Source organism: Macrosteles quadrilineatus, unplaced genomic scaffold (assembly GCF_028750875.1).
Source record: "Macrosteles quadrilineatus isolate MER2022 unplaced genomic scaffold, UCM_ALF_1.0 Scaffold_9__3_contigs__length_116548681, whole genome shotgun sequence".
Classification (NCBI taxonomy): domain Eukaryota; kingdom Metazoa; phylum Arthropoda; class Insecta; order Hemiptera; family Cicadellidae; genus Macrosteles; species Macrosteles quadrilineatus.
This window is the reverse complement of record NW_026542602.1, coordinates 28,689,228-28,715,318: the sequence shown is the minus strand read 5'-3', so window position 1 is coordinate 28,715,318 and position 26,091 is coordinate 28,689,228. Positions and strand designations below refer to the sequence as shown.

The 26,091-nt window shown below is 35.5% G+C and overlaps 1 protein-coding gene across 2 annotated transcripts; it reads left to right on the top strand.

The window, feature by feature from the left end:
* On the top strand, positions 1–26,091 carry LOC129003952 (protein lifeguard 2-like). Of its 2 annotated transcripts, none has more exons than XM_054432305.1 (5): positions 1–177; positions 5,670–5,809; positions 7,105–7,215; positions 9,874–10,033; positions 24,997–26,091. In XM_054432305.1, the coding sequence occupies exons 2-5, from the start codon at positions 5,697–5,699 to the stop codon at positions 25,342–25,344; spliced, it is 732 nt and encodes a 243-aa protein (XP_054288280.1). In that variant the 5' UTR covers positions 1–177; positions 5,670–5,696; the 3' UTR covers positions 25,345–26,091. The 2 variants fall into 2 exon arrangements, with proteins under 2 accessions (XP_054288280.1, XP_054288281.1); XM_054432306.1 differs by lacking the exon at positions 1–177 and adding an exon at positions 4,899–4,995.

The window sequence follows — 26,091 nt, the reverse complement described above, 5'->3', positions numbered from 1 at the left end:
GTCTAAACCTTTGCTAAATCAACACGATGTTGTCCCCTGGCACTGCGGAGTGGGGGAAGCACAATTTTGGGGAAGAGCATTCTATTGGCTGAGGGAACACCATTACCGCAACGATACGGTTTGGAGCCATCGGCCTCGGTTGACTAATGGATAACGTGCCGGGCTGAGAAACTAAAGGTACTAGGTTCGAATCCTCTCGGTGGCACTTACTTTTTGTCTAAGATTTTTGCATATCAGCAAGTTTGGTTAGGTTATGACTGTTAAATTTGATAATTAAAACATTATAAAATTCAATTTGAGCTATTATAGTTTTAGAACTATTTTTTTTTCTATTAGTAAACCTTCGTTCGATTTTTTCATTATCAGCAAGTTTGGTTAGTTTGGTTAGGTTATGACAGTTTAATTTTATCCTACTAATATTATAAATGAGAAAGTTTGGATGTATGGATGTATGGATGTATGGATGTATGTTTGTGACAAGTGAACGCGAAAAATACTGGTCGGATTGGGCTGAAATTTGGCATGATGATAGCTCACATTCCCGATTAACATATAGGCATATTCTTATTTCAAAAATCCTTTCGGGCTTCACCCCAGTGGCTCTGGAGTTTCCCATGTTAACCTTATGAGAAATGGAATTATTGAATCTTAACAGCTGTTTCAATTACAAGTTGGTTCTGTTCTATGATGTTCAATAGCATTAAAGTTACAAGGATTACCAACAGGGTGCAGCACTATTATTTATTTTACAATTATGACAACAGCTAATTTGCAACCAAAAGGTGAGTGAGCGTAGCGAACGAACTTCAACCTGGAGGCGAGATACCGTAGCGAACGAGCTAACCTGAAGGCAAGTGAGCTCAGCGAACGAGCTCCAACCTAAAGGTGAGTGAGCGTAGCGAACGAGCTCCAACCTAAAGGTGAGTGAGCGTAGCGAACAAACTTCAACCAGGACGTGATTGAGCCATGCGAACGAGATAATCTTGAAAATTAAGAAGTTAACCGGGGCAAAGCCCGCGGGTTACAGCTAGTAATTAATAAATTATAAAATTGAATTTGAGGCATTTATAATTTTATTTTATGAACAGAACTATTTTTTCAATTAGTAAACCTTCATTCGATTTTTATTTTATTTCTTTTTTCATACAATCAGCAAGTTTGGATGGTTAGGTTAGTTTATGACAGTTTAATTTTATAAATATTCATTTTAGCGAATTTCCCTATAGGGAATAAGCTACTACCGTAGTACTCATGGTAAGACCTGGACCCGGGACCGATTTACTTTTTCGTTTTGAGGTCCCTAGAGGCCAAAAACATAATTCGTTCAAATTCATCTAATATATAAAATTCTCGTGTCACAGTGTTTGTCTGCAAACTCCTCCGGAACGACTTCACCGATCGTTATGAAATTTGGTGTGTAAATTCTGTAGGTATGCGAATCGGACGTAAACTATTTCCCGTTTCGAAATTCTTAAAAGGGCTCCGCCCCAGTGGCTCTGGAGTTTCCCATGTTAACCTTATGAGAAATGGAATTAATGAATCTTAACAGCTGTTTCAATTAAACAAGTTGGTTCTGTTCTATAATATTCAATAGCATTAAAGTTACAAGGATTACCAACAGGGTGCAGCACTATTATTTCTTTTACATTTATGACAACAGCTAATTTGCAACCAAAAGGTGAGTGAGCGTAGCGAACGAACTTCAACCTGGAGGCGAGTGAGCGTAGCGAACGAGCTAACCTGAAGGCAAGTGAGCGCAGCGAACGAGCTCCAACCTAAAGGTGAGTGAGCGCAGCGAACGAGCTCCAACCTAAAGGTGAGTGAGCGTAGCGAACGAACTTCAACCAGGAGGTGATTGAGCGATGCGAACGAGATCATGTTGAAAATTAAACGTAACGGTACTTTCTTTCCATCGGTCTGTCTTAGGGGAAACCTATAACTTAGGCGATACGAAGTTCGCCGGGTCAGCTAGTATATATATATATATATTTATATATGTGTCCGTTAGCGCGATAACTCGAGCAAAAATCATCCGATTTTGATGAAATTTGGTACAAATGTGTAAACCTACGTTTTTTCGAACGAGTTCGCGAACCAGCATGATCGGACTATGGGAACAGGAGTTTATGGGGGGTTTTATGGGGTAAAAATTGGTATTTCCCATTTTTGACCCTAAAAACTTAAAGTTTAGCATTTTCTTTCCAAACTTTTTTGTAGAGCTTAAAAAAACAAATAATTATTGATGGTATATTGATGCGCGGTTATGTGCCTAATAGTTACGGAGAAAACTCCAAAAGACTGTAAATTAAAAATTCCCATATTATTCTTATGGAGAATAAGTAAACTGTTGTAGTTTGCTTGTTTATGAACATATTTTGATCAAATTTGGAAAATGCATTCATTTCATACCCTGTTGCAGCAAACCTAAGTACTTATAAAACTAATGTTATTTAAATAAGGAATAAATGTGATATTTCTAAGGAGACATTTTAGTGTAAATCCAATCAGGCAAATGGAAATTCGCTTAGTCTGCAGGTTTGCTGCGGCGGGGGTATTTTAACTTATTGAAAAACTGCAGCATAGGCTATGCATGTAAAACAACGCGGGCTTGTTTGGACGCCGTCTAGAGGGGAGGTGGAGGGAGAATCATTTCCCCCTACTCCGCAGCACCAGGGGACAACATCGCAATAATACAACGAAGGTATACAGCGAAGGTTTAGACTCCAGTCAATAAAAATCATCCAAAGATAAACAAGTAAAAATGTCCACAATATCAAACAGCTGATAACTAATATATATCACAAGCACAGTTTGCACTAAAATGAGTAAAAGAACTCGTAATAAGTCACCAGTAAGTGGAAATACAATTTTCAACAATTTGGTGGCAAGTGGAATTGGTGTGGACTATGGTGAACTGAGTCACAGTTTTGTTAATGAAATTGATTCGTCATCTCCTGAACCCCCGGCTTTATCTGACAATGATTATATAATGAAGAATTTGATTATTCAATTCCTGAATAATCTTCCAGAGTTATTTGGTGACGACAGTGATGCAGATCCTGACTACTTTCCAAGTGATCTACATACAACTTCTGATGAGGAATATGACATTGATCAACCTAGCACTTAAACTCGACGTAGGCCTACTGTCTTGCCTCCCAAACGACTCAGGTTCCTGATGATAGGCCTGTTTTAGAAAACGATATGCCTCTTGAGATTACAGAAGGGGCCCCGAATGTCACTGAAGCAAGGCCTAGGCCTAACAATGAACCTATTATTTGGGACCTGGTTGAAGAAGGAAATGATCGTAGAGCTGACAAAAATTTTATTTTTGATGAGATAATAAACATTGCCCAGATATTAGGCTTAATAGTAAACCTACTGACTAATTTTACTTGTATTTCACCGTAAATCTTTTGACCCGATTTGTTGACATGATCAATTTGTATGTTCGTCGCTACCTAAGGTCGCACGACAACCTCTTTCTTTCCCAATGCTAAGGCTAGGAGCTGGAAACCAGTAACATTGATCGAATTGAAAGGGTTTTTAGCTATAATATTCTGAAAGTTACTGGTCAACCAATGATCTATTAGCTACCACATGGTTTAGAAAGATGTTTTTTAGAAATCGCTTCGAGTGCTTGCTGCAATTTTCTCATTTGGTTGACAATACAAACCTACCAAAACCAGGAGAGCCGAATTATGATCCCTGTGCAAAGTTTGAACCTTTGGTTCATCATGTTAACTGGGTCTTCAGAACATATTACATACCTCACAGGAAACTGTCGGTGGATGAAAGTCTCGTCGGCACCAAAAGTCGATCCAAGCTGACGCATTATCTACCCAATAAGCACCACCACAGGTGGGGGATAAAGTTGTGGATGCTGTGCGACAGTGTCAGTAAATATTGTCCGGGTTTTTGTTGTTTAAAGGTAAAACAGAAGATGGGGAAACCTGAACATGGCCTATCCTACAAAGTAGTGATACAACTTTAACAGCTCGGACCGTACCTTAACAAGGGATTTTCCCTGTTTGTTGATATTTTTTTATGTCCATCCCACTGGCTGATTACTTGTATATTAAATTGACCTACATAACTGGTACAATAAGGAGAAACAGACAAAGAATTCCAGATGCCATGAAAGAAAAGTTTTTGAGGTTGGTCAAAGAATGTATCAGCGCAAAGATCATAAGTTGATGTTGGATATCGAGAGAAGGCTTCACAGAAGAACCCAGTTTTTCTTTTATCTACAAAATGTGTAGCTAAGTCAATCCAAAAAGGAAAAGTAAGAAATAACACATAAATTGTCAAAGAAAACCCAGAAATAATTGACCTTTATAATTCTTACATGTGTGGCATTGATCACTCGGATCAAATGCTGTACGTTTATTTAGGTGAGAGACCTACCTACAGTAAAGTATTGGAAAAAAGTTGTTTTCAATATATTTGGAAGAATGATTTTGAATTTATACCAACCTTTTATTTAAGGAAAACAATACAGGCAAAGATATCAACGGACTTCAGTTCACAGTACAGATTATAGAGGAATTGTCAAAAGAATGGCTCGAGCGAAGAAATGTACCAAATCATCTTGCAGGAGGAGATCATCCAGTTGAAAGATTTGGTATGGAAACTCTGCCTGACAGAAAAGATAGGAGCTGTTGTGTGTGCAGTCCAATTAGTTTGTCAACGCGAGGGAAAAGGAAAAAATTAAGATCTGTCTGTGTACGTTGCCAGAAAGGAGTACACCCGGTGTGCTTCGCACAACACAAGTGTTCGGAAAAAATAATTTGTTTGTAAATATTAGTTTTAGGGCCTAGTGGTATTTTCGTAAGAAAGGTGTTTTTAGTTATTATTCAAGTATTTTGTTCAAAAATATAACTTTTGGTTGAAATGAGCAGTGATTTATTGAATTTGTTTAGTGTAGAATGCAATCAAAATCAACGATTTTGTGGACAAAAATATAAATCTGCATCATCAGCTTTATTTTTCAAGGTAATACTTTGAAATTTAGACAAAATAGGTACACCCTACTAACACTGCATGTACTTTCAGGAAATAACACTGAATTCTAAGAGATAAATTTTTGAAATGTAGTTATTGTAAGTCAAAGTGAAAATTTTTTTTTACCATATTAAATTTCTTTGCTTTTTAGTTTTTTTCATAAATATTTTGTTACAGTTATATTTTCGTATCATTTTGTAGACAATTTCATTTACAACTAAACAAAAAAAAAAATCCCTTAACAAATAAAATAGCTAGAGCCATTTTTCTGCAACACTGCATTGTACAAAAAATGGTCTTGGCATTTTTTACATATATTTAATTAAAATAGCTGGCGGGGAAAGGGCTAATAGAGCTAGATTAATGTCTATAGGTGTTTTTAGACTACCTACCTATAAACCACAATGTTTCTCAGGACTCGCACCTATGTCTGATTCACTTCTTGATCATGAGATCTAGGATTGCTGGGTGATATGTTGTTTGTGGATAAAAGAATGAGAAGGCTATGATTTTTCACAGTTATTTACTAACAAAGAATTTTATAACATTATTCATAACATCATAAGTTAATAATGAGAATTAATTATTATTTACAATGTAAGAGATTTCAGGATTACAAGTCTTGATTAAAGAAAGATTGTAGTCCTATCTGTTTTTGGTTTTAGATAACTGTGTGAATTTTGGTTAGCAATATGATGGAAGTAAGAACTGAAGACATTGAAAATGGATATGAAAATAATGGAGAAGAAGTTGAATTCAAAAACTTGGACTTCTCTGAAAAAGCAATCCGACAAAGATTTATCAGGTAGGGTAGAAGGTTATTAGGGGTAACTTAGTTGGGTTCTAACTTGTTAACATTTTGTTATAAAATCAACCCTTCGTATTAGAAAACATTTTTTAAATCTGTAATGATGGATAGTACCTAGTTTTCATTCTTGGGAAATAATGAATAGAAATTCTAACGAATAACAGAGTAACAGACGAGGAAGAATCAGCAACACCAATTTTGAAAAACAACTTCTTTTAAAGTTTGGTTTGGAGAGAAAGGGCTAATTGCCTGAGAATAGGTGTGAGAAAGGATAGGATAAGCAGGCTTACCTTTATTAAAGTTTAATAGGCATTTAAAGTAAATTTTGTCGTAGTAATGAATGTTTTTACATTACATGTAATGTAAATGTGACGATGTTTAACCACAGTAACCAAGATGTGTCATTATTTCATTACATATGAAATCCTTTAAAACAACCGTCCAACAAACAGCTATCTTCTACAAATGTTGAAAACTAACTTGATTTTCTATCAGTTAGTTTTTCAACTAACTAATAACTTCTATCAGTTACTTTTTAAACTAACTAACTAGTAACTTCTATCAGTTACTTTTTATGGGACTAACTTCTAACTTCTAACTAGTTAGAAGTTTTGACTAACTTTCCCAACTATGCTAGTTTTTTTACAACCATAGTTTATTTTTGTTACCTTTGAATTTATACCAGTTAAAATAGTTGTGTAACTAGTGGGCGAAGTGGTACTTTGCTGCAAACGAGAGAAATGTTTACTCACAAGCAGCCTTAGGCAAGTGTGGAAAGTTTCTCGAATGCAGCAAAGGCAATTTGCACTTGTGCTATACATTATATTTTCCTACAGTTATTATAAAGCATAGAAATAATTTATATTTTAAACACTAAACAACACGTTTTAGGTTAGGTTAAATCCAAGTGTTGATCGAAATGGGAAATACTGCAACAGCTGATTGTAGTCTTAGTATCTTTAAGTGTTGCCAACCTATTTCCAAGCGTACACGGATTACTTGCATAATAAAAGCACGTTGTTTTGTGTTGTTTGGTTGTAATACTGGTGTGTGCAAAAAGAAAAAGAGTGCGGCAAATGTAAGTAAATGCAGCAATTAGCAAATTTCTATACTATAATCAGTGCAAGGAAGCCCGCTTTGTCAGGTGACTGTAGGGAAAATAATTTGTTTGACCTTTACTTTTTTTGAGTTATTTGTAATTTTATTTGTTATATTATTCTTCTCGTAATGTGTAAATTTGTGCTGGTGAAAATATAAAAGTAGTCTAGTAAAACAGTTGTGGATTTTTACAGGAAAGTCTACGGGATCCTGACGTTACAGTTTCTGATTTATTTTGGTTTTGCCTCCATCTTCATGTATGTTGAACCAATGAGGCAGCTTGTTGTTGAAAATTTGGACAATTTGTAAGTTTACATTTAATGTAACAAAACGAGTTCATATCTGTAAAGAAAGAGGTTTTATCAATAGATTACAGGGTGTCTGATTGGCTGAAGGTATCAAGAAACAACTATCTCGTGTGATATGAAAATGTATTTATTGTTTTGAAGTAACTAAAATTAGTCGTTATAATACAACCAAAATTTATTTCTTATAAAGTAAAGTCTAATATGATCACTATAAATTGTCCTCACAAGCAGTGGTGTAGCGACAGAGGAACGAATTAACAATCAGAAAGTACAGGATCCTAAAGCCTGGTGCGTATCGCGTTTTTTTGCAGTACAGTCATAGGCAGTAATAAGATTTGTCTTAGTGTCACTGCTATGGCGTTTAGTTTTACAATACGGAAATAGCTCGTGATTGTTCGATAATCCATCATCTAAAGGGAGTCAGATAACTGAAGGCATTGACAGTCATATTGGTACCGGTACACATCAAATGTAAATTCAGAGTACGGTTGGATTTTTTTAGAAGCGATTATGGTGTAATGGAATATCTTTGGAGATGTGTGACGGCCTGGCATATTTGCCTCATTTTGTTGTAATTTGTTAACTTTGAGCTTAAGCTGATTGGCCTTACTCCCTAAACCTGGCCCGTTGGCTATCACCGAATATTTGCTAGGTTGATGTGTCAACCGTATTTAGCAATATTGAATTTTATTTAACTTCACATAAGTCTCCAAGTGAATCTTAAAACTCATACTCCAATTCATTTCATTACTTTGTAACCCTACAATCATCCTAACCAGACGTCGTGGCTTGGCCGGATGTACCCTGGAATGTGCTGACTTTGCATGCACGTGTGTCGCGATAAGCAATGCTACACTTCTAGACTCGGTTCCTCGCTTCAATTAGTTTCATTAATGACAGTTATGATCGTTTGGCTGCAGCACCAGACGGGCGATTGAATCATGGGTTAAGCGCTCAGCGTGCGCTGATTGGTTAACGAAGGTCATGTGACCATTCTGAGGCTTCCGCTCGGGTGACGTTGAAGCCCCAGATCGCGCCGAGATTTAACGGACGACGGTATAGTCCGCCGCGCGCGGTCTCGCGCCCCTTTCTTTTACTCTTACTCTTTACTTCCAAGTCTGTGTACGTTTTAAATTCAATATTGTGTAATTCGTAGTATTTGGTCGCGGTTTGACTTGATTTGTAACGTGTTACTTTAATCGATGCAATTATGTAAAGCTTTATTAGTTTCATTAATGAATTAGCTGATCCCTACTCGCTTGTTTTAATATTCGTTCTTCCTGCTCCCAACCGCTACGAAGACTACAAGAGAGGCTGACTGTGACAGATAAACCTTTTTGGCTGTAGTGCGATCATGTGTTCATAAGTGTCAAATTTTTAGGTAAAATCACAACAAACAAATGGTATATTCTTGGGATTGACAATAGCTAAACGTAAATATTTTTAACTCAGTCTACTTGTATAAAATCATTTGGCCATTAGAGAATGTTTACTATGAAATCGAGACGTGATTCTTAATTCCAAATTAACTAATGAATAAGTTGTTATTACATTTTTGTTTGCAAATTAGTGATGGTTTGATGGTTGCTTTGATTTTTATGGAGCCAGAATTAAAAATTAAATACTTTTGAGATGACGAGATAAACTTTTAGGCCTATAGATTAGCGTGTTGACCCATTTAAATTATAATTAACAGCTAATGCTAAATTCACTAATGCGATCAGATAAGTTCACCAGATACCAAACAGAATGTCGTTTTTATACGACATGCTAAAAGGAATCAAGATTCTAGTTTGGTTTATAAAATGCAGTAGCCTAAATACTGAAAAATGTTCTAATAAATTAGACAATGGATACCGGTGCGGCGGTACGATATACTAAATTAATTAATTAAATTTTAAATGAGCATTTTTTGTGGGTATATACAGTGTTAGGAAGTAGCGCGCTACAAGTAGCAACGCTACAGTAGCGTGCTACTTTTTTGTAGAGTTAGCTGTAGCTACGCTACTTTTAAGATTTTGTAGCTTAAGCTGTAGCTAGCTACATTTTTTAAGTAGTTGTAGCGGAATTCTAGCTACTTTTCTCGCTACATTAACATTGATTGAGATAGTGATTTTTATCACAACCTTACGTGAAACAACCTCTTTCAAACTGAAATTTTCTAGAAAATTAGATCCAACTACTTTCTTGGCTTCATACAGCTGGTCGCAGCCGTTTCATTACCTATTACAACGTTGCGTGGACATGGAGCCCATTATACGAGTGTTATCCACATTTTTGGCTCTCATTTCTTTCATTTGCTTTAACTAACTCTGACTCTGACTTAAAAAAACTGATTTCAAAGTATTTATCAGTCACTTCCTACCTTAAACTCTACTATTACTAAAAAATTAAAACAATACAAGCCTGCAAACATTTGAAATTAATTAATTAACATAAATATATTTTCAATCGGTTAAGAACCAAGCTGACAATGACGGAGGTCCTAAACCCTTGCATTAGCGCACGGTGGACAGGTAGAGCGCACTTTTAACAATTATTTACAATATTATATTCACACTGACAGAAGACAAATTATTGAAAAAGTTTTGTTTTACTAATCTCTGTTATTTTGTCAAGTATTTTAAACAGTTGTACAATTGGGTTGTGTTGCAGATCTTTGGCTGTAATAAGTATCCAAATCATGATTGTCGTGATTTTGTTATGCACCATTGACGCTTGTCGACGTGCCCCTGGAAACATCATCTCTCTTGGATGTTACACATTGGGTACCAGTTTCTTTTTGGGACTTGTGGGTCCCGCACATAGAGAAGAGGTTTGATTTTAAAAGAATAAAATATTCTATTTTACATACTTTTGAAGACCAAAATGTTATCAAAGAGGTGACTTGTAACTAGCCAATTAGGCTTAACACGGTTTCCTTTTCAGAACAATTTTATCTCCAGTCCTCACTGTACTAATGGCCTAATTCATTTTTTGCACTGAGAAAAACCTCTTAAAGCGATGCCTATACAGGGTGGAATACATAGTGGAAGGAAAATACATAGATGTGCTATTCCCGTCATATGCTAACGTCACTCAGATTGCAAACAAACATCACCTGATTGTATTGCCATATAAGTAAATGTTTGTTTTGATTTGATTGTTATTGTTTTTATGATTTTGTCTAAATGGTAAATTGTGTTTGCAATCTGGGTGACATTAGCATATAACGGGAATAGCACACCTGAGAGTGGCTGTGGTTTAAATTCAACTACGGTACTATTGAGCGAAGCTCACTTTCCCTCACTTTGTAACTTCTTTGTAAGAGCATCAGAATGTAATGGCTTGACCAATTGATATGAAATTTGGCCAACAGCTAAAGAATACTGAGTTCAATGTTTTGGTAAAAAATATTTGCAAATTTCCTTGTGGATTTTATTTTACGGGTCACGCAATTTCGCTTGTTATTTTAATGTAAGTTGAAAGAAAAATTATATTGGGTTTATGACATATGGGTTTATCTCGTTTAATTTAAATAAGATAAACATATGTTAATTGTTTGTAACTGTTTTGTTTACATTTCAATGTTTACTTTCATCCTTGGTTAAAGTTGGAATGTAACAGTTTTTCAATGGAAGTAACAGTTTTGCTATATTTGTTTTGAGCATACCTCAAAGGCCACGTCGTAATATTGGTCGTCGCACCAATAATGCAAATAAATAAAAAAATCTTTATTTCTCCACAAGTAATACAATAAAATTACAAAGATCTATAAAAACAAATTATTTACAATGTAATCAAAACTTATTGTTGATTAATTAAATAAAAACAGTTTGCTTTAACTTGCAAAGAAATTAATAATATTGTAAGAGAGTGGCGTTGTGAACAAGAAGAACCAGATGAAGCAGTGGTGGAAGAAGCTGATTATGATAGGCAGTTAGCTAATCAATTCCAACATGAATTAGATGCACTAAAATTTTACACTTGCACTAACTGTCATCGCCAACAACTAACAGCTTCCAACCAATCACCGATTTGTTCGCGTTGTCGTTCAAATGCAACTAAATTCACGGCGTTAAATAATATGGATGTGTCCTGAACGAATTAACTGACCTGACGACTGTAGAACAAATGTTGATTGAAACATCTTTGCCACCAAGACTGATAATTGAATATAATATAATAGGTTACGTACCTTATTTCGTCTTCAGTCTTAACTTAGTCAATACTGGATGACTAGTTTCGGGAACAAAGTCCCATTATCAAATCCTTATTTAAAACATCAATTGAATATGGTCAAAATTGAAAAATTGAAAAAAAAAAAAATTGAAAATTGAATATGGTGGTGTTGACTTACGTCGGATATTTGACCATATTCAATTGATGTTTTAAATAAGGATTTGATAATGGGACTTTGTTCCCGAAACTAGTCATCCAGTATTGACTAAGTTAAGACTGAAGACGGAATAAGGTACGTAACCTATTATATTATATTAAATGTCGATTGCACGAGTACATCCCGCTATGCGCATTTACAAAGTACAAGCAAATGGTCAGGATGGCCAGTTTCACTACAAAGGTAACATCATTAATGTTGAGCAAGATATTAATGAAATAGCATCTGTCTTATCTACACTGCCCGAAAACTTAAAAGTCATCATTGTCCAACGTCAAGGCGTATTTTGGCCATATCGATTTCGAAGTTCGACGTGAAAAACTACAGCAAGCACTTATTTGGCTGAAGGCAAATAACCTATTCTATTTTGACATAACCATTAGTGATGAAGCGCTACACCAACTACCAGTCAATGATTTTGTTCACATGAGAGTACCGTGTGTACGTGAAAACCAAGAAAGTCCTGATGAAATCGAAGAAGACCAAGTTGAAGAAACATCGGTGCCTATGATTGCGCAGTCTCGTCAAAGGGATCACGTTCAGAGACTAATGTGGCCGACCGGAACATCAGCACCCGTAAACGAATTCACTAGGGTTGGCTATGTTCCAATGGCATTTCCTCATCTGTTTCCTTATAGAAAACCAGACTTATTGGATTTCACTCGGCCTCAAAAGATATCGCTTTAGCCATTGACAATCTTTAAATAATGCTTGCTCATTTATGTGTCTAAAGTGTAACGGCAGACCACCCTAGTTTATATGGATTTTCAATTACAACAGGTGATTGAAAGCAAGAAAAAAGAAAAGAAAAATCCAGCTGATGTTATGGTTTTACAAACCACTGCCAATCTCCCTTCTCTTCAGCAAACAGCACCATTAAAGCATGAATAAAAAAACATACTGAGGCCCGGTTTCCCCAAAATGGGATAAACTTTGTTTATAATAAACTAGTTTATTTTTAAACTCCGTTTAAAATTTGTGTTTGGTTTCTCCAACATTTTACTGGCTTAGTTTAAGATAAACGGCAATTCAAGCAGTTGGCAATCCTGTACGTGTATTAAATATGAGGTATCGTCGGTGGGCTTTGGGCTAGTGTTTCCTACAACGTCCCGCCATTACATTACAACTCGGTAGAGCAGACAGCAAAGTGTGAATGCAGCTAGAATAACATCACTGTTTAAGGTTATGTTATCAAGTTGATTTTTCTTTTAAAACAAGAAGAATTATTTCTACGGAAATGTCTATTAACACTTCCATTTGAGTTAAGGGTCAAATACTGCAAATAATAGTTCCCTAACTAATTAAATGTACAAAAAAAGAACTTAATAAATACAATAAATTAAAATATAAATAGAACTTAACTTAATTAGGACTTTACAATATAAGCTAGCTAGCCCTAAGCCAAGCCTATTTTCGTCCAAATGAATTTGTAGTTGCTTCAATTATTATTGTTTCAACACCTACTTTTTGTTTTGAAATTATTTGTGGTTATGTTACTGTTGTTAAGGGCCGCTTTCCCCAAATCAAGTTTAACTCTGATTGCGGTTTAAATTCTAGTTTAACCACAGATCCACTTTCCCCAAAATAATTTCTCCGTTTAAACTAGGTTTAAGTTAACCCTCCGGGTGAGGCTGGTTTAACTGGCGATCCATGGGTTAAACCAGGAGAGAAGAATAATGCTTGATTTTGATTGGCTCTTGGCTAACTTGTTACGTTCGGCAGACGGCAATGGTAAATATCTTTGTTTGACGTTTGTTAAACATAACCTCAAATAAATTGAACTGGAAATAAATTAAGAAAAAATAGTAAACCAGAACCTATGTAGATAATTCATGACTATTCTAAATTTAACCCTTTGCGGTCTCATAGCCATTTTAGAAAAATGCCTCTCAACTCGAATAGCCAGCCCTGCTGGACTCAGCTACGTTCTATATCAGCTTGTCATGTTTACACGACACAGTGCCTCACAGGTCGTACGGCCAGCACTGCTGGCCACTACTAATTTCCTCGTCAGCTCGTCCGGCCAGTATAGGTGGCCATCCAACACACTTTTTTTTAAATTGTTCATTAACTCTCCCGTAGGCTGCAGCACTAAACAGAGGTAGTACCTCGATTCACAGAATATTAAAATTTTAGTTTGTAAGGTTTCCAACTCTGTATTACGCCATTTTCACGGTAATATAACCTCAACTGTCAGTGTGTTGTTGTCATGTGAAACTGTGATGTGAGATTACGTTTACCAGGATAAAATATTATTAATTGTGTAACTGTAGGATGACTAGAAAAGGTTTTGTGTTGTTATTCATATGTGTTTGAGAACATATGGTATTAGAATATTATTTGTTTAGTTTTTGTTGGTAAACATTCTGAATCGGGATTATTGTAAAAGCTACCTAATAAAGTATTTGTCTTATTAATGTGACAATGATGACAAAAATGTACATAGTCAGTGTCGGCGGAACCAGGGGGTCAGGGGGGTCAGTTGACCCCCCTGAAATGTTAGGAAGGGTCAAGGGGGTCAAGGGTCAGGGGTTCATATAAAAAATGTAAAGATATAAAGCATTCCGTACTGTATACGTTTATTTTTTCGGCCCAAGAAGAAAAGTATAAGTAGGCCTAATAACAGTTACTGAAGATAAGTACAAAGACAAACGTTCCACGATGACGCAGAAGAGATTGAACCATCTTGCCATCTTATCCGTCCATAGGGACATTGCTAAATCTATTGATGATAAGCACATTGCAAGAATGATTGTCAATAGAGTTGAAAGTCGCTGTGCAGTTTTCGGGAACTTCAAAGATTGGAGTTCAAGTTAGGGCCTACTGAAGTTTCATCAGCAGAAGTTTAAAAATCTAGTAAACTTGTAGTATCAAGAATCAAGAATCAAGAATTTTATTGTCGTTAAGCACATGGCAATAGACAAAGTCAAATACAGTATTATAAGACATCAAATGTGCAATATGGACAAATAGAAAATAATAAATCAAAACAGACATATAGATATAGACACTGAAAAAACAGCTACAAGTACAAAATCACTATCTAATTAAGTTAAAATCTTAATGTACTAATATCACAGGCCAAAAATTCGTTAACAGAATAAAAAACATTTTCTTTTAACCACTTTGACAGAGTTATTTTGAATCTGCTTAGGTTCACAGTCCAGGCTTCTTTTGGCAGCTTGTTAAAAAGCTTGACTTTCATAAACAAATGGCTTTTTTTTGATTTTTCTAGTTTTATAGATATGCAATCAAGTAAATAGTTCCGTCTAGTATTATATTTGTGAAATTCACTTCTAAAACTATAGCTATTTAAGTTTTCCTTAACACTAACTAAGCTAAAATATACATACAAACACGGAAGAGTCATTATTTGGAATTCTTTAAAATGTGGAACACATGACTCTCTGTCAGGAATGTTTGCCATTATCCTAATTGCTTTTTTTTGCCATATAAATGCTTTTTCAGAATCTGAGCTATTACCCCAAAGTGTTATTCCATACATTAAATGGGAATTAAAAAAAGCATAGTAAGCTGTAACTAACATTGAGGAACTAACACAATTTTTTAATTTTCTAAGTAAACAAGTAACTCTAGATAGTTTTCTACACAGCTGATTTATTTGAGATTTCCAGTCAAGTCTGCTATCTAGGTATAATCCTAATAGTTTTACTGGTTTAATGCCTTCATTTATAGATTTATTTAAAGAGAATACAATGTTTTCTGTTTTACTATTATTAACAAGTAACCCATTAACTTTAAACCATTCCTCAGCTGCTATCATTGAATTATTTTCTTCAATTAATAAACCATTTAAATCATTGCTTTGATTCAGAAGAGTGGTGTCATCGGCATATAATACTGCTTTACATGGCATATTGTAGGCAAAATCATTTACTGCAACTATAAATAGGAAAGGGCCCAATACCGATCCTTGAGGGACCCCTACCTGAATTGTTTTGAAATCAGAATGTTCTTGATCTTTTACAACCATTTGCTTTCTGTTACTTAAGTAAGAAGATATCAACTGTAGTTCAGAGTTCCTTATTCCATAACCACACAATTTACTTACAATTAATTCATGGGAGATTGTGTCAAAAGCTTTTGTGAGATCTATTAAAGTTGCAGATGATAAATATTTATTTTCAAAGTTTTCCAAAACATTCTCTACTATTGTTTCTATGGCTTTGGTTGTGTTCAAGTTTTTAAGGAACCCAAATTGATCTTTACACAGCAAACCATTACTACTAAAAAATAAACTAAGTTGGTCCTTCACACAACTTTCAAAAACCTTACTAAATATAGGTATTAGAGAGATTGGCCGATAACTAGATGGATGTGATCTCTCCCCTTTTTTATAAACAGGAACTATTTTTGTAACTTTTAATGCCTGAGGAAATACACCATGATCCAACATCATATTGAACAAGAATGTCAAAGGGTCTACAAGTACCCCAATTACTTCTTTTAACAATTTGTTGGAAAACCCATAATAATCTTCACTTTGGGATGAACTTAACTTAGAGACACTCTTTAACACTTTGCTATGATCAATGCTTTGCCACTTGAAACAATTGATTCCTCCATTACAACTAGAAATATAATTATCTACTAAGTCAATGGCTGCAGTATTATTTATCGTTGTATGTGAAACAGAGCTTATGAAATAGTCATTAAAAGCATTAGTGCTCACAGGCACTTCTTGTTTAACTTTAGAACGATTAGACTCAACCTTTATTATATCCCAAGCAGCTTTACAGCTATTCTTAGAATGTTTTATGTAATTGTCATTTGCAGATATTTTGGCTTCTTTAATTTTGGCCCTATATTTTCTTTTTGCTTCATTATAGATATGTTTATGCCTTTGTTCATTTTCACCACCTATTGACAACTTATACCTATCATATAAAGTAACAATGAAGTCCCTAATGTTCTTTAACTCTGGTGTAAACCATGTGATTTTTGACCTTTTAGATTTATTATTTTTTATCTTCCTAATTTTACAGCATTCTTCTAAAGAAGTAGTCAAAACAAATAAAAAATGTTCAAAAGCTTGGTCAACGTTGTTGTATTGTTTAAGCTGTGACCAGTTGAATTGTGACAATATTTCTTTAAACTTTAAAACTGAGCTAGCAGAAAGCACTCTTTTCAATACAAATGCATTTTTTACAGTACTTTTATCCATTAGGCCTACCCCCCAGTTAAAAAAAACTGCAGACACACCAGCATGGTCAGACAAATTAGGTTCCAATACCCGGCACACTATGCTTGACCTATCAAGGTTTGTTATTATATTATCCAAGCAAGCTTCTTGTCTTGTGCTTTGGTCATTTAAACAATACAAATTCAAGGATCTAAGTAAATCAAGAAAACAGCAACATTCATTAGATTCTTTTTTTATGTCTATATTAAAGTCTCCAGTTAAAATGAGCTTTAAGTTTACAAACTTTTCATTTAAAAATTCTAGGAGATACTCCAAATTATGAAAAAATGTATTGGTATCTGACTTAGGAGTACGATAAACTACAACAACAATGACATTAATCTTTGACAAAATTATAGCTGCTGCCTCAAAGCAAAAATCAACACAGAACCTTTCAATGTCTATCAGTTTAAAATCAATAGCATTCTTAACAAAAATTGCGCTTCCACCCCTAGTTAATTGCGCATTCCTACAGAATATGCTACCTAATGCATAGCCAGCCGGTATGTACAGTGTTGATTCCTCTTTGCCAAGCCAATGTTCGTTTATTGTCAATATATCAAAGGGGTATTTGTCTAACCATAATTCTAGAGCTTCTACCTTATTACGAATAGATTGTATATTTAAATGGTATACACTTAAGTCTCTAGTACAATGCAGGGGTAGGTCTACCTGGAGTGGATCGGCGTCTGGGAAGGTGAGTTTCCCGCTGGCCTTGTGTTGTCTTCGGAAGCTCGGGTGCTGTTCTCCGGTGTCATCACAATGTCATCTGTTGATGTTTCTGTGCCGGTCCTTGGGGCTGGTTTGGGCTCTTGCTCCTTTATGTTGTCCAGGGCTTTGGCTATTTGAGTTGCTAGCCACACCTTGCCTCTCTTATTAAGATGCATGCCATGTTGGGTGTGTAAATGTCTTTCTGCTTTGCTAACCTCAACCAAACTCACATTTTCATAACTTTTACACATTTCTTTAAGTGCACAGTTAGTCTTTTTCACCTCCTGGTTTACACAGGACCAATCCACCAGGTCATACCTATTTGGTATGTCAACTACAACAGTTTTGGATCCAGTACCTGTTATTTTGCCTAGAACTGACTCGATGTTCCTCACTGCATCTTGAGCATTATTTATTGCCACATCGTTGGTGCCACAAAGAATCACTAGACCATCCTCTTTTCTCAATTTTTCTTCTTCGATGTTGTGGTTGTTGAGAACTTGAAATGTGTGACCACCTGGTCGGACAAATCCCACAGCTTCATATGTATGTTGAATTTGGTTCAGATTCCAAGCAAGGTCTCTTCCATGACTATCCGCACAGATAAGGAGCTTCTTCTTTCTTCTTGGTGATGACGCATATACTAACTGCTCTTTTGGACTATTTTCTTCTTCTTCAACTGATAGCACCTCATATTGATTTTTGGAGATAAAATTTACATTTCTATCTTGAGAAATGATATCTTTTGTAAGTTTTGATTTTCTACTTTTAACAACTGTAAATGAATGGTCATTAGTTTTTTCTGTGTCTAAATGTGTCTTATTTGTAGTCCTGCTGACAGGGGTTAATAGTTTTGCTGGAAGACCTTTACTTGTAGATGCTTTGTGATTATCGAGACACTTGCATTCAGACTTGTTTCTTTTAGCTTTCTCAATTTCCCTTTCCAGTAACTCGATGCTTTCTTCTTTTTTGAGAACCAGGGTTTCAAGATTTGTGGTATGAGTTTTTAGATTTGTAATCTCTTCATATGCTTTAGTAAGATCGTCTGACAAATTTTTAATTATAAGTTCCTGGGATTCCAGTTCTTTTTGTATGTCTTCATATATAACCCTATCCTCATTGTCGTTTACATCGTTAGAGTTTAACAATTGGCAGTTTGAACAAAACCACTTCTTAATGATTGATTTTTTAATTTTTTCATAGTCCTCATTACTTAAATCAGTGCACTTTAAATGCAACCATTGATTGCAGCTGCCTTTGCATAGCACTGCTTTGCTGCACTTACTTACATTTGCAAGACATTTCCCACAGGGATACTTGTTTGTTTTATTTTTCATATTGCACAGAAAAAATAGTTATTTAAACTTTAAATATTTTAAGCATAAATGTCTATATATTATTTTTAAATGTTATATGATAATTAAACCTTCACTAATTACAGTAGGATAGCAATTGCATGTACATTGATGTACAGATGAGGATATTTAATAAAGTCCTTCTATGTTAAAAATCACAATCGATAATATAAAAAAAATATATATATATATTCTCACCAAATTTGACTGATAAAATGAAGGTCCAAATTTCTCTTGTCAAAATATAAACAATATTCACCAACAGTAACTTCTTAGATAGCAGTGTTTGTAAACATTGAGCTATACTCCAGTACCGATGAGCTTATCACAGGTGAGTTAGTAGGCTAATATCTTGAGATTCTCGTGTGGGATTTTACTTATTTTAGCAATAATTCATCAAAAAGGTTTAGTATTTCTTAGTAATTTTATGTTGTGCCAATACAATGTTTGTAATGTTTTTTGTGTAAACCATTTTTTATCCCCAGTGGACACACTTACTTGGTTATACCCTACCGTCTTACTTTTGTGATTAACTATAATCAAGCATCCAATTTAACTTTTTATTAATTCAGTTTTGAGGGGGAGGGGCAGAGCTTGCCGAAATTACGCGAACACATAAATCCCTAGGGCCTAGAGCTTGTTTACTCTTCTCTGTCGTCTGCAGCAACTCATTGCTGACAGCTTTAGTAAAATCTGGGCACCAGTACTTCATTTTATGTTTGTTTGAGATGTATGTGTATTATTTATTATAATGTTTTTACAATGAACAGAGTAGCGTCTTTGTTAAATTGTAAATTTTCTTTGTTACTGCTTGAAGAAAAATGTTCTTCAGGTAGCCTAAAAACACGTTTTAAGGCTTTTATTTTTCAAAATTTTCCCGGAGGAGGACCCCCGGACCCCCCTTGTCCCATGGGGGGTATTCCATACCCCCCAGACCCCCCGGATGTGGACCTCCACCGTAGGTTTCTGACCCCCTAACAAAACTTTGCTTCCGCCGCCCCTGTACATAGTGTTTTGTGTAGGCTACAGGAAAAGGGCTGGACACTTAATAGATCAAAATGTGTGTTCCGGCATGACAGTATCAGCTTACTAGGCCACCTTGTAACTAAAAATAGTATTAAGCCAGATCCCTCTCGTGTTGAGGCTATCCGAAAACTCAAGACACCAACTAATGTTAAAGAACTAAGGAGAATTCTAGGTGTTGTCAATTACGTAGCAAAGTTTATTCATAATTTGTCGACCATAGTTCATCCACTACATGCTTTACTGCAAAGAAATACAGAATTTGTTTGGGGGCCTGATCAAGACCAAGCTTTGGAAAAGATTAAACTGTCATTGATGTGCGAACCGTGTCTCGCTTTATACAGCATGTCTAAAGAAACCTTCCTCTCAGCGGATTCTTCGTCATACGGTATTGGAGTTGCACTACTTCAGCTTCAAGAAGATGGAACTAAACGTCCTGTGGCCTATGCTTCGAGAAGTTTGTCATCAGCCGAACGTAATTGGGGTCAAATAGAAGAAGAAGCTCTAGCGATTGCATGGGGGTGTGAACTATTTGAACACTTCATATTAGGGTTCACAATATTACTCCCAGGCTTCAGAGAATACGACTCCGACTGATGATATATACATATGATATTACCTACACGCCCGGTAAACAGTTGATTTTGGCTGATGCACTGTCTCGAGACACAGAGAACTCTGAAGAGGAATGGGAACTTACAGAGGAAATCCTTGCTTATATACAAAATATTGACACTACTCTACCATCAGTTTCGGATGAAAGGTTGCAAGAAATAAATCAAGAAACTATGAAAGATGAAACTCTAAAACATGTGTCTCAGTATTGTGTGAAAGGTTGGCCAGAAAAATCTAAGATTCCAGAGGACGTATTGCCCTACTGGTATCATAGAGAAGATATAAGTGAGCAAAATGGTATACTTCTCTTTGGAAGTCGTATTATAATACCAAATTCTTTAAGAGCTAATATACTAAGAAGTATTCATGAAGGACATCAAGGCAAAACAAAATGTAGATCTTTTGCAAAATTGACTGTGTGGTGGCCTCGTCTTTCTCAACATATCAAAGAACTAGTAGAAAATTGCATGATATATGCAAAAATCGTGCTACGAGAGCAGAGCCGCTGATACCAACCCCTTATCCGGATAGACCTTGGCAAATAGTGGGTGCCGATTTGCTGAAGTGCAAAGGTCACTGGTATCTCTTAATCTCAGACTATTATTCCAGGTTTATGGAGATTGCTAGACTAAATGACTTAAAAATGGGCACTATTGTGACATATACTGTCCGCGAGAGAAAAGAAGTCCCCTGAGCTCCGGCCTATTCCCAGTTTGAAGGCGTTAGGCTTGAACGTTTCACGGGACAATTAGAGCCGTCTTCACTCTTCACGCGGTATGACGCGTTCATATCTCTCTTAGGACTCACTCTCTCACTCTCACACTCATATCACTCTCTTAGGACACTCTATTGTGCCCTTGTACGTCCGCTGCTTGAATATAACTGCGTAGTATGGTCGCCGCATCAGATTACCCTGGTTCGGGAGCTTCAGACCATCCAAGACAGGTTCTTACGTCTCCTTGGCTGTCGGATGGGGTTTGCCTTCAGAGAAGTTCCTATTAGAGATCTCGAGCCATTGTTCAACCTCCAAAGCTTGGAAGTCAGAAGAGATGACTTAGTCACTAACAAGACTACAAGATCGCACCACTCATCCTACACTCATCCTTCACTCATATTTGGGTTAAAATACGCACATAGTGGCGTCCCCATCTTAAATAATTGATAATTGATTGATTGATAATTGATAATTGATGTTTTTGGAGTAGTGTTTCTGCACAAGCTGGTGAATGGTTTCGTGGACTGTCCGGAGCTGCTAGGCCAGATTGGTTTCCTTTGTCGTACTGGAACCAGATCTACCGACCTTTTTGGAAGACGGCATGTGAGCACCAACTATGATGCAAACAGCACCCTCAATAGAATCCAGAGACTTGGGAACAAAGCCTCACACCACATCGACTTTTTCGCTGACAGTTCCACATCAGTCGCAACTGACGAGCTCTACAGCCTGCGACAATGACACAGTAGTTTGTAATGCATGTAGACACAATCTTTTGTTAGTATTGAACAAGTCAGATTATTATATTGTTGTCTTTTTGAAATATTTATTTGTTGTTATTGTTGCATGATAAAAAAAAAATATATATATATATATTTATTGTTGATGTAATTCTGAAAATATTTATTTGTTGTTAATGGTTTGATAAATGGTATATGGTGATGTTATATTGTTACTTGTTCATAGTACACATTTTTTGCTGTTGAATTTAGACTAATGTATTAATTACGTTGTTGCTGTGTTGTAATTATTTGTAGATTTGTATCACATCTTGCTTTGATTTTTATTGTTATTTCTTGGTAATGTTTCAGTGTAATGGGTTTCCCGTTGGAATAAATAAATAAATGAATATCAAGTGGGTGAAAGTGGGTCTATAAATAATGATCAGCCTTCTTGCATTTTTTCCCGAGTGTACAGAGTTTTACATCCGGAGTTTGTTTGCAGGTTTTTCTAATTCGTTTAATAGTTTTTTATGACATTTTACAATAGTTTGCGGCTCGTTCTGTTGCCTTTTCTATCGGCACTGATCACTTTTTGTCTTTACATTCATTGTCACAACACTCGATCACCCGTCAAATTAAATCCCTCTCTCCACCACAAGGACTGTCCAAAACAAAACAGAACTCCAATACGCAATTATAAGAGACTGCACTGAATCAAATGACGTGACCACATGAAGATAATCCACTTACCAAAACAAAGATATGAGTAATTATGTTTACAACAGTTGTTTACAGACAGACATCGAGGCAAGGCACTAAGATGCCTAGCGCCTGCAAATAGTGTGCGATACCCTCCAAACATAGCTGCGTATCGCTCTGGCTCAAGGGACTTCTTTACTCTCGCGGACAGTACAAAGTCCATCTTCGCACTTCATGGTGTACCTGAGACAGTGAGAGCAGACTGCGGTTCTCAATTTGACTGATGTCAATTCAAACAACTTGGTCGTGATTATGGATTTAAATTGATTACATCAAGCCCAAAATTTCCACAAAGCAACGGCTTCATCGAAGCGCAAGTAAAAAACTTTAAGTACCACTTAGAAAAAAGTGATGATCCCTACAAAATGCTACTTATGTTAAGAGCAACCCCTCTAGAAAATGGGAAAAGTCCAGCGGAATTACTTTTCGGGAGAAGGATCCGCACTTATGTTCCAATAATGTCTGATCAACTAAGACCCTATCTGGTAGACACTGAAAAGTTAAGGGAAAAGGAAGAAGCAAGAATTGATCGTCAAAAGATTTATTTTGACAAAAGATATAGAGCCACAGAATTGCCTACTCTACCTGTTGGAGCTCAAGTCCATATAAAGGACAGGAATCAAGAAGGAACTATATTAAACAAACATCCTGCACCTCGATCCTATATCATTCAAACGCAAGATGGTTGTTTGCGGAGGAACAGAAGATCACTGCAAAGATTTAGCACTACTATGCCTTCTGATCACTCTCAACCAGCACTGCAGACCAGTCCTTCAGAACACCTCAGAAGATCAGAACCTTTCGATCATCCTACAATGGCATCGCAGACAAATTTAGCGAATCTAAGAAGATCAACAAGACAATTCAAACCTACCCGGAGGTTCGATCTTTAAAGGGGAGATGTGTTGTTATTCATATGTGTTTGAGAACATATGGTATTAGAATATTATTTGTTTAGTTTTTGTTGGTAAACATTCTGAATCGGGATTTATTGTAAACGCTACCTAATAAAGTATTCGTCTTATTAAAACTATATTTTAATTTAACTTACTACAGGTTTTTGGATTAATCTGTTGAAGAAATGAACTAGTTCAAAGCATAGTTTCATAGGGAAAGGGAAATCGCACATAGTTTCCATAGCAACTTCCATAGTTCTTTTGAAGATTTTAAAAATTAAATATTTTATCGTGTATGAACTTAAATAGTAAACTTTGATTATAGTTTTATTTCTTATTTCATTAGCTTTCAGTAAAATATAAAAATAACCCCAGAGCCACTGGGGCGGAGCCCGAAAGGATTTTTCAGATAAGAATATGCCTATATGTTAATCGGGAATGTGAGCTGTCATCATGCCAAATTTCAGCCCAATCCGTCCATTAGTTTATGCGTGATTGAACTTCAAACAAACAAACAAACAAACACAAACTTTCACATTTATTATATTATAGTAAGATACAAGCTGCTGTGCCCGTGCTTTGCAACGGGAATAAAATGTGACCTAGAGAGCTATTAAAGTAATTGTGATGTGTGTTTTAAAATACAGCAACTCTATGATTTAGTTTGAAAATATAAACTGATTTAAAAGTGTAAACCTACTTACTTTCAACCCCCTACTTTTTATTATGTTAATAGATCCAAAAGAATATGACAACATACCTTAGTGTAGCAATAGCATCGATTGCTTCATATTGTTGCTTCGCGAAAGACATGTTTACAACCATTCTTCAACTTTAGTCAAGCCTCTTTATTTGTAGCTTACTATATAAATTACAATATGAAACTTTGATTAATACTTTAAAAAACGTATACAACCTTTCTTTAAAACCAAACATAACCCTCCTAAATTTACATAAAGCGCCACAAACATATTTTTCGAGTAAATAAACAAACACCAGTTTATTGTACTGACCAGCTATTTCATTAACTAAATTAAATTAAATCATGTAAACTCTGGAAACATGCCAGGCGTAGCCCTTTTGAAATCAGCCTGTGGGGGAGAGCCCTTTGGAAATTCGTCCATATCAATACTTTTCGGCAAATCTACACACTCGGTAAGCTTCATTTTGATGTGTCATATGCCTATATTTTTATTTGGTAAATGGCCTTAACCGTTTACATAAAATTTGATTGTATCACTTTAATAATATAATAGATACATTTTTATATTTTCAACAGATTAAAAAAAACATATTTTTAATTTACTCCCAAAATATGGTTTATCACCTAAACTTGAACACAGTATTTGTTTGTATTGAACAGTTAACTATTAGTATATATAGTTTTATTTCCCTTGACAGATATACTGGGCGCTGGGAATGGTTACCACTGTGATTATTGGCCTCACAATCTTCGCTTGGCAGGGAAACATTGACTTCAACATTCCCCACAAAATTCTAATTCTACTAGTAATGTCTATGCCCGCCATCTTGTTAGGCTCATTGTTCCTCCCACACAATCCGTTGACTCGACTCATATTCCCTGGAGTCGGAGCCTTTGTTTACTGCCTGTTCTTGTTTATTAACACTCATAATGTCGTACGAGGGAAACACATGCTTGTTTTCTCTCCCGAGGAGTATGTGTTTGCTGCTCTTATCCTGCAACTAGATATCCTTACCAAGCCTAAATCAATCTTGAGAGCTCTGTGAGGTTATTTATTTTGCAGGGAATCTCGTAGTTAAGAATGGAAATACCAGAGATACCAATAGGGATAAACCTATTCTAGGGCGTGTTAGAATTTATAAAATAACATAAGTAATAAAGTTGCACAATTTGTGTTTAAGTTTTTCAGGGTTAGGCTAGGTTGAATTTATTAGTTTCCTTAAATTGTAGTTATTTGATAGAAATTGAAGTGAGTATTGTGTGAATGACCATTAAAAATGTAAAATGATCTCTTCAGAAAAACAATGGGATTTTATCTTTTTAATTATATTTTCTAAATGTTTTGAGCTATTTTAATTGAACTATCACTTGACTGTAATATTTTATATTTTCTTCTTAGAATTGAATCTTATGTTGCCATTATGTGTTCATACTGTGACAGAAAATTGTTCATATAGACAATATTGCCATTTGGAGAAAGACTTTTGAAACCCTTTGATAGAGTGACACAATTGCCTTCTTTGTAAAGCAGTTTTAATGTATTTAAAATATTAATTTCATTGATGAACATTTGTTAGGGTTAAAGGTTAAAGCATACAGTACACCTTCTCTTAACTTAACCAATACTAAAAATACCGTCTCTGCCCAGGCTATAATGGAGATACAGTAGTTGTATTCTGGTAATTTTTAAACTGGTTAATTTAACTGACCTTTTCTAGGAATCTGGAAATTTCTGGTCCTATATTTATCAAAGTAATAAATTATAACTGGGTCTAAGCGATACTAATACTGTA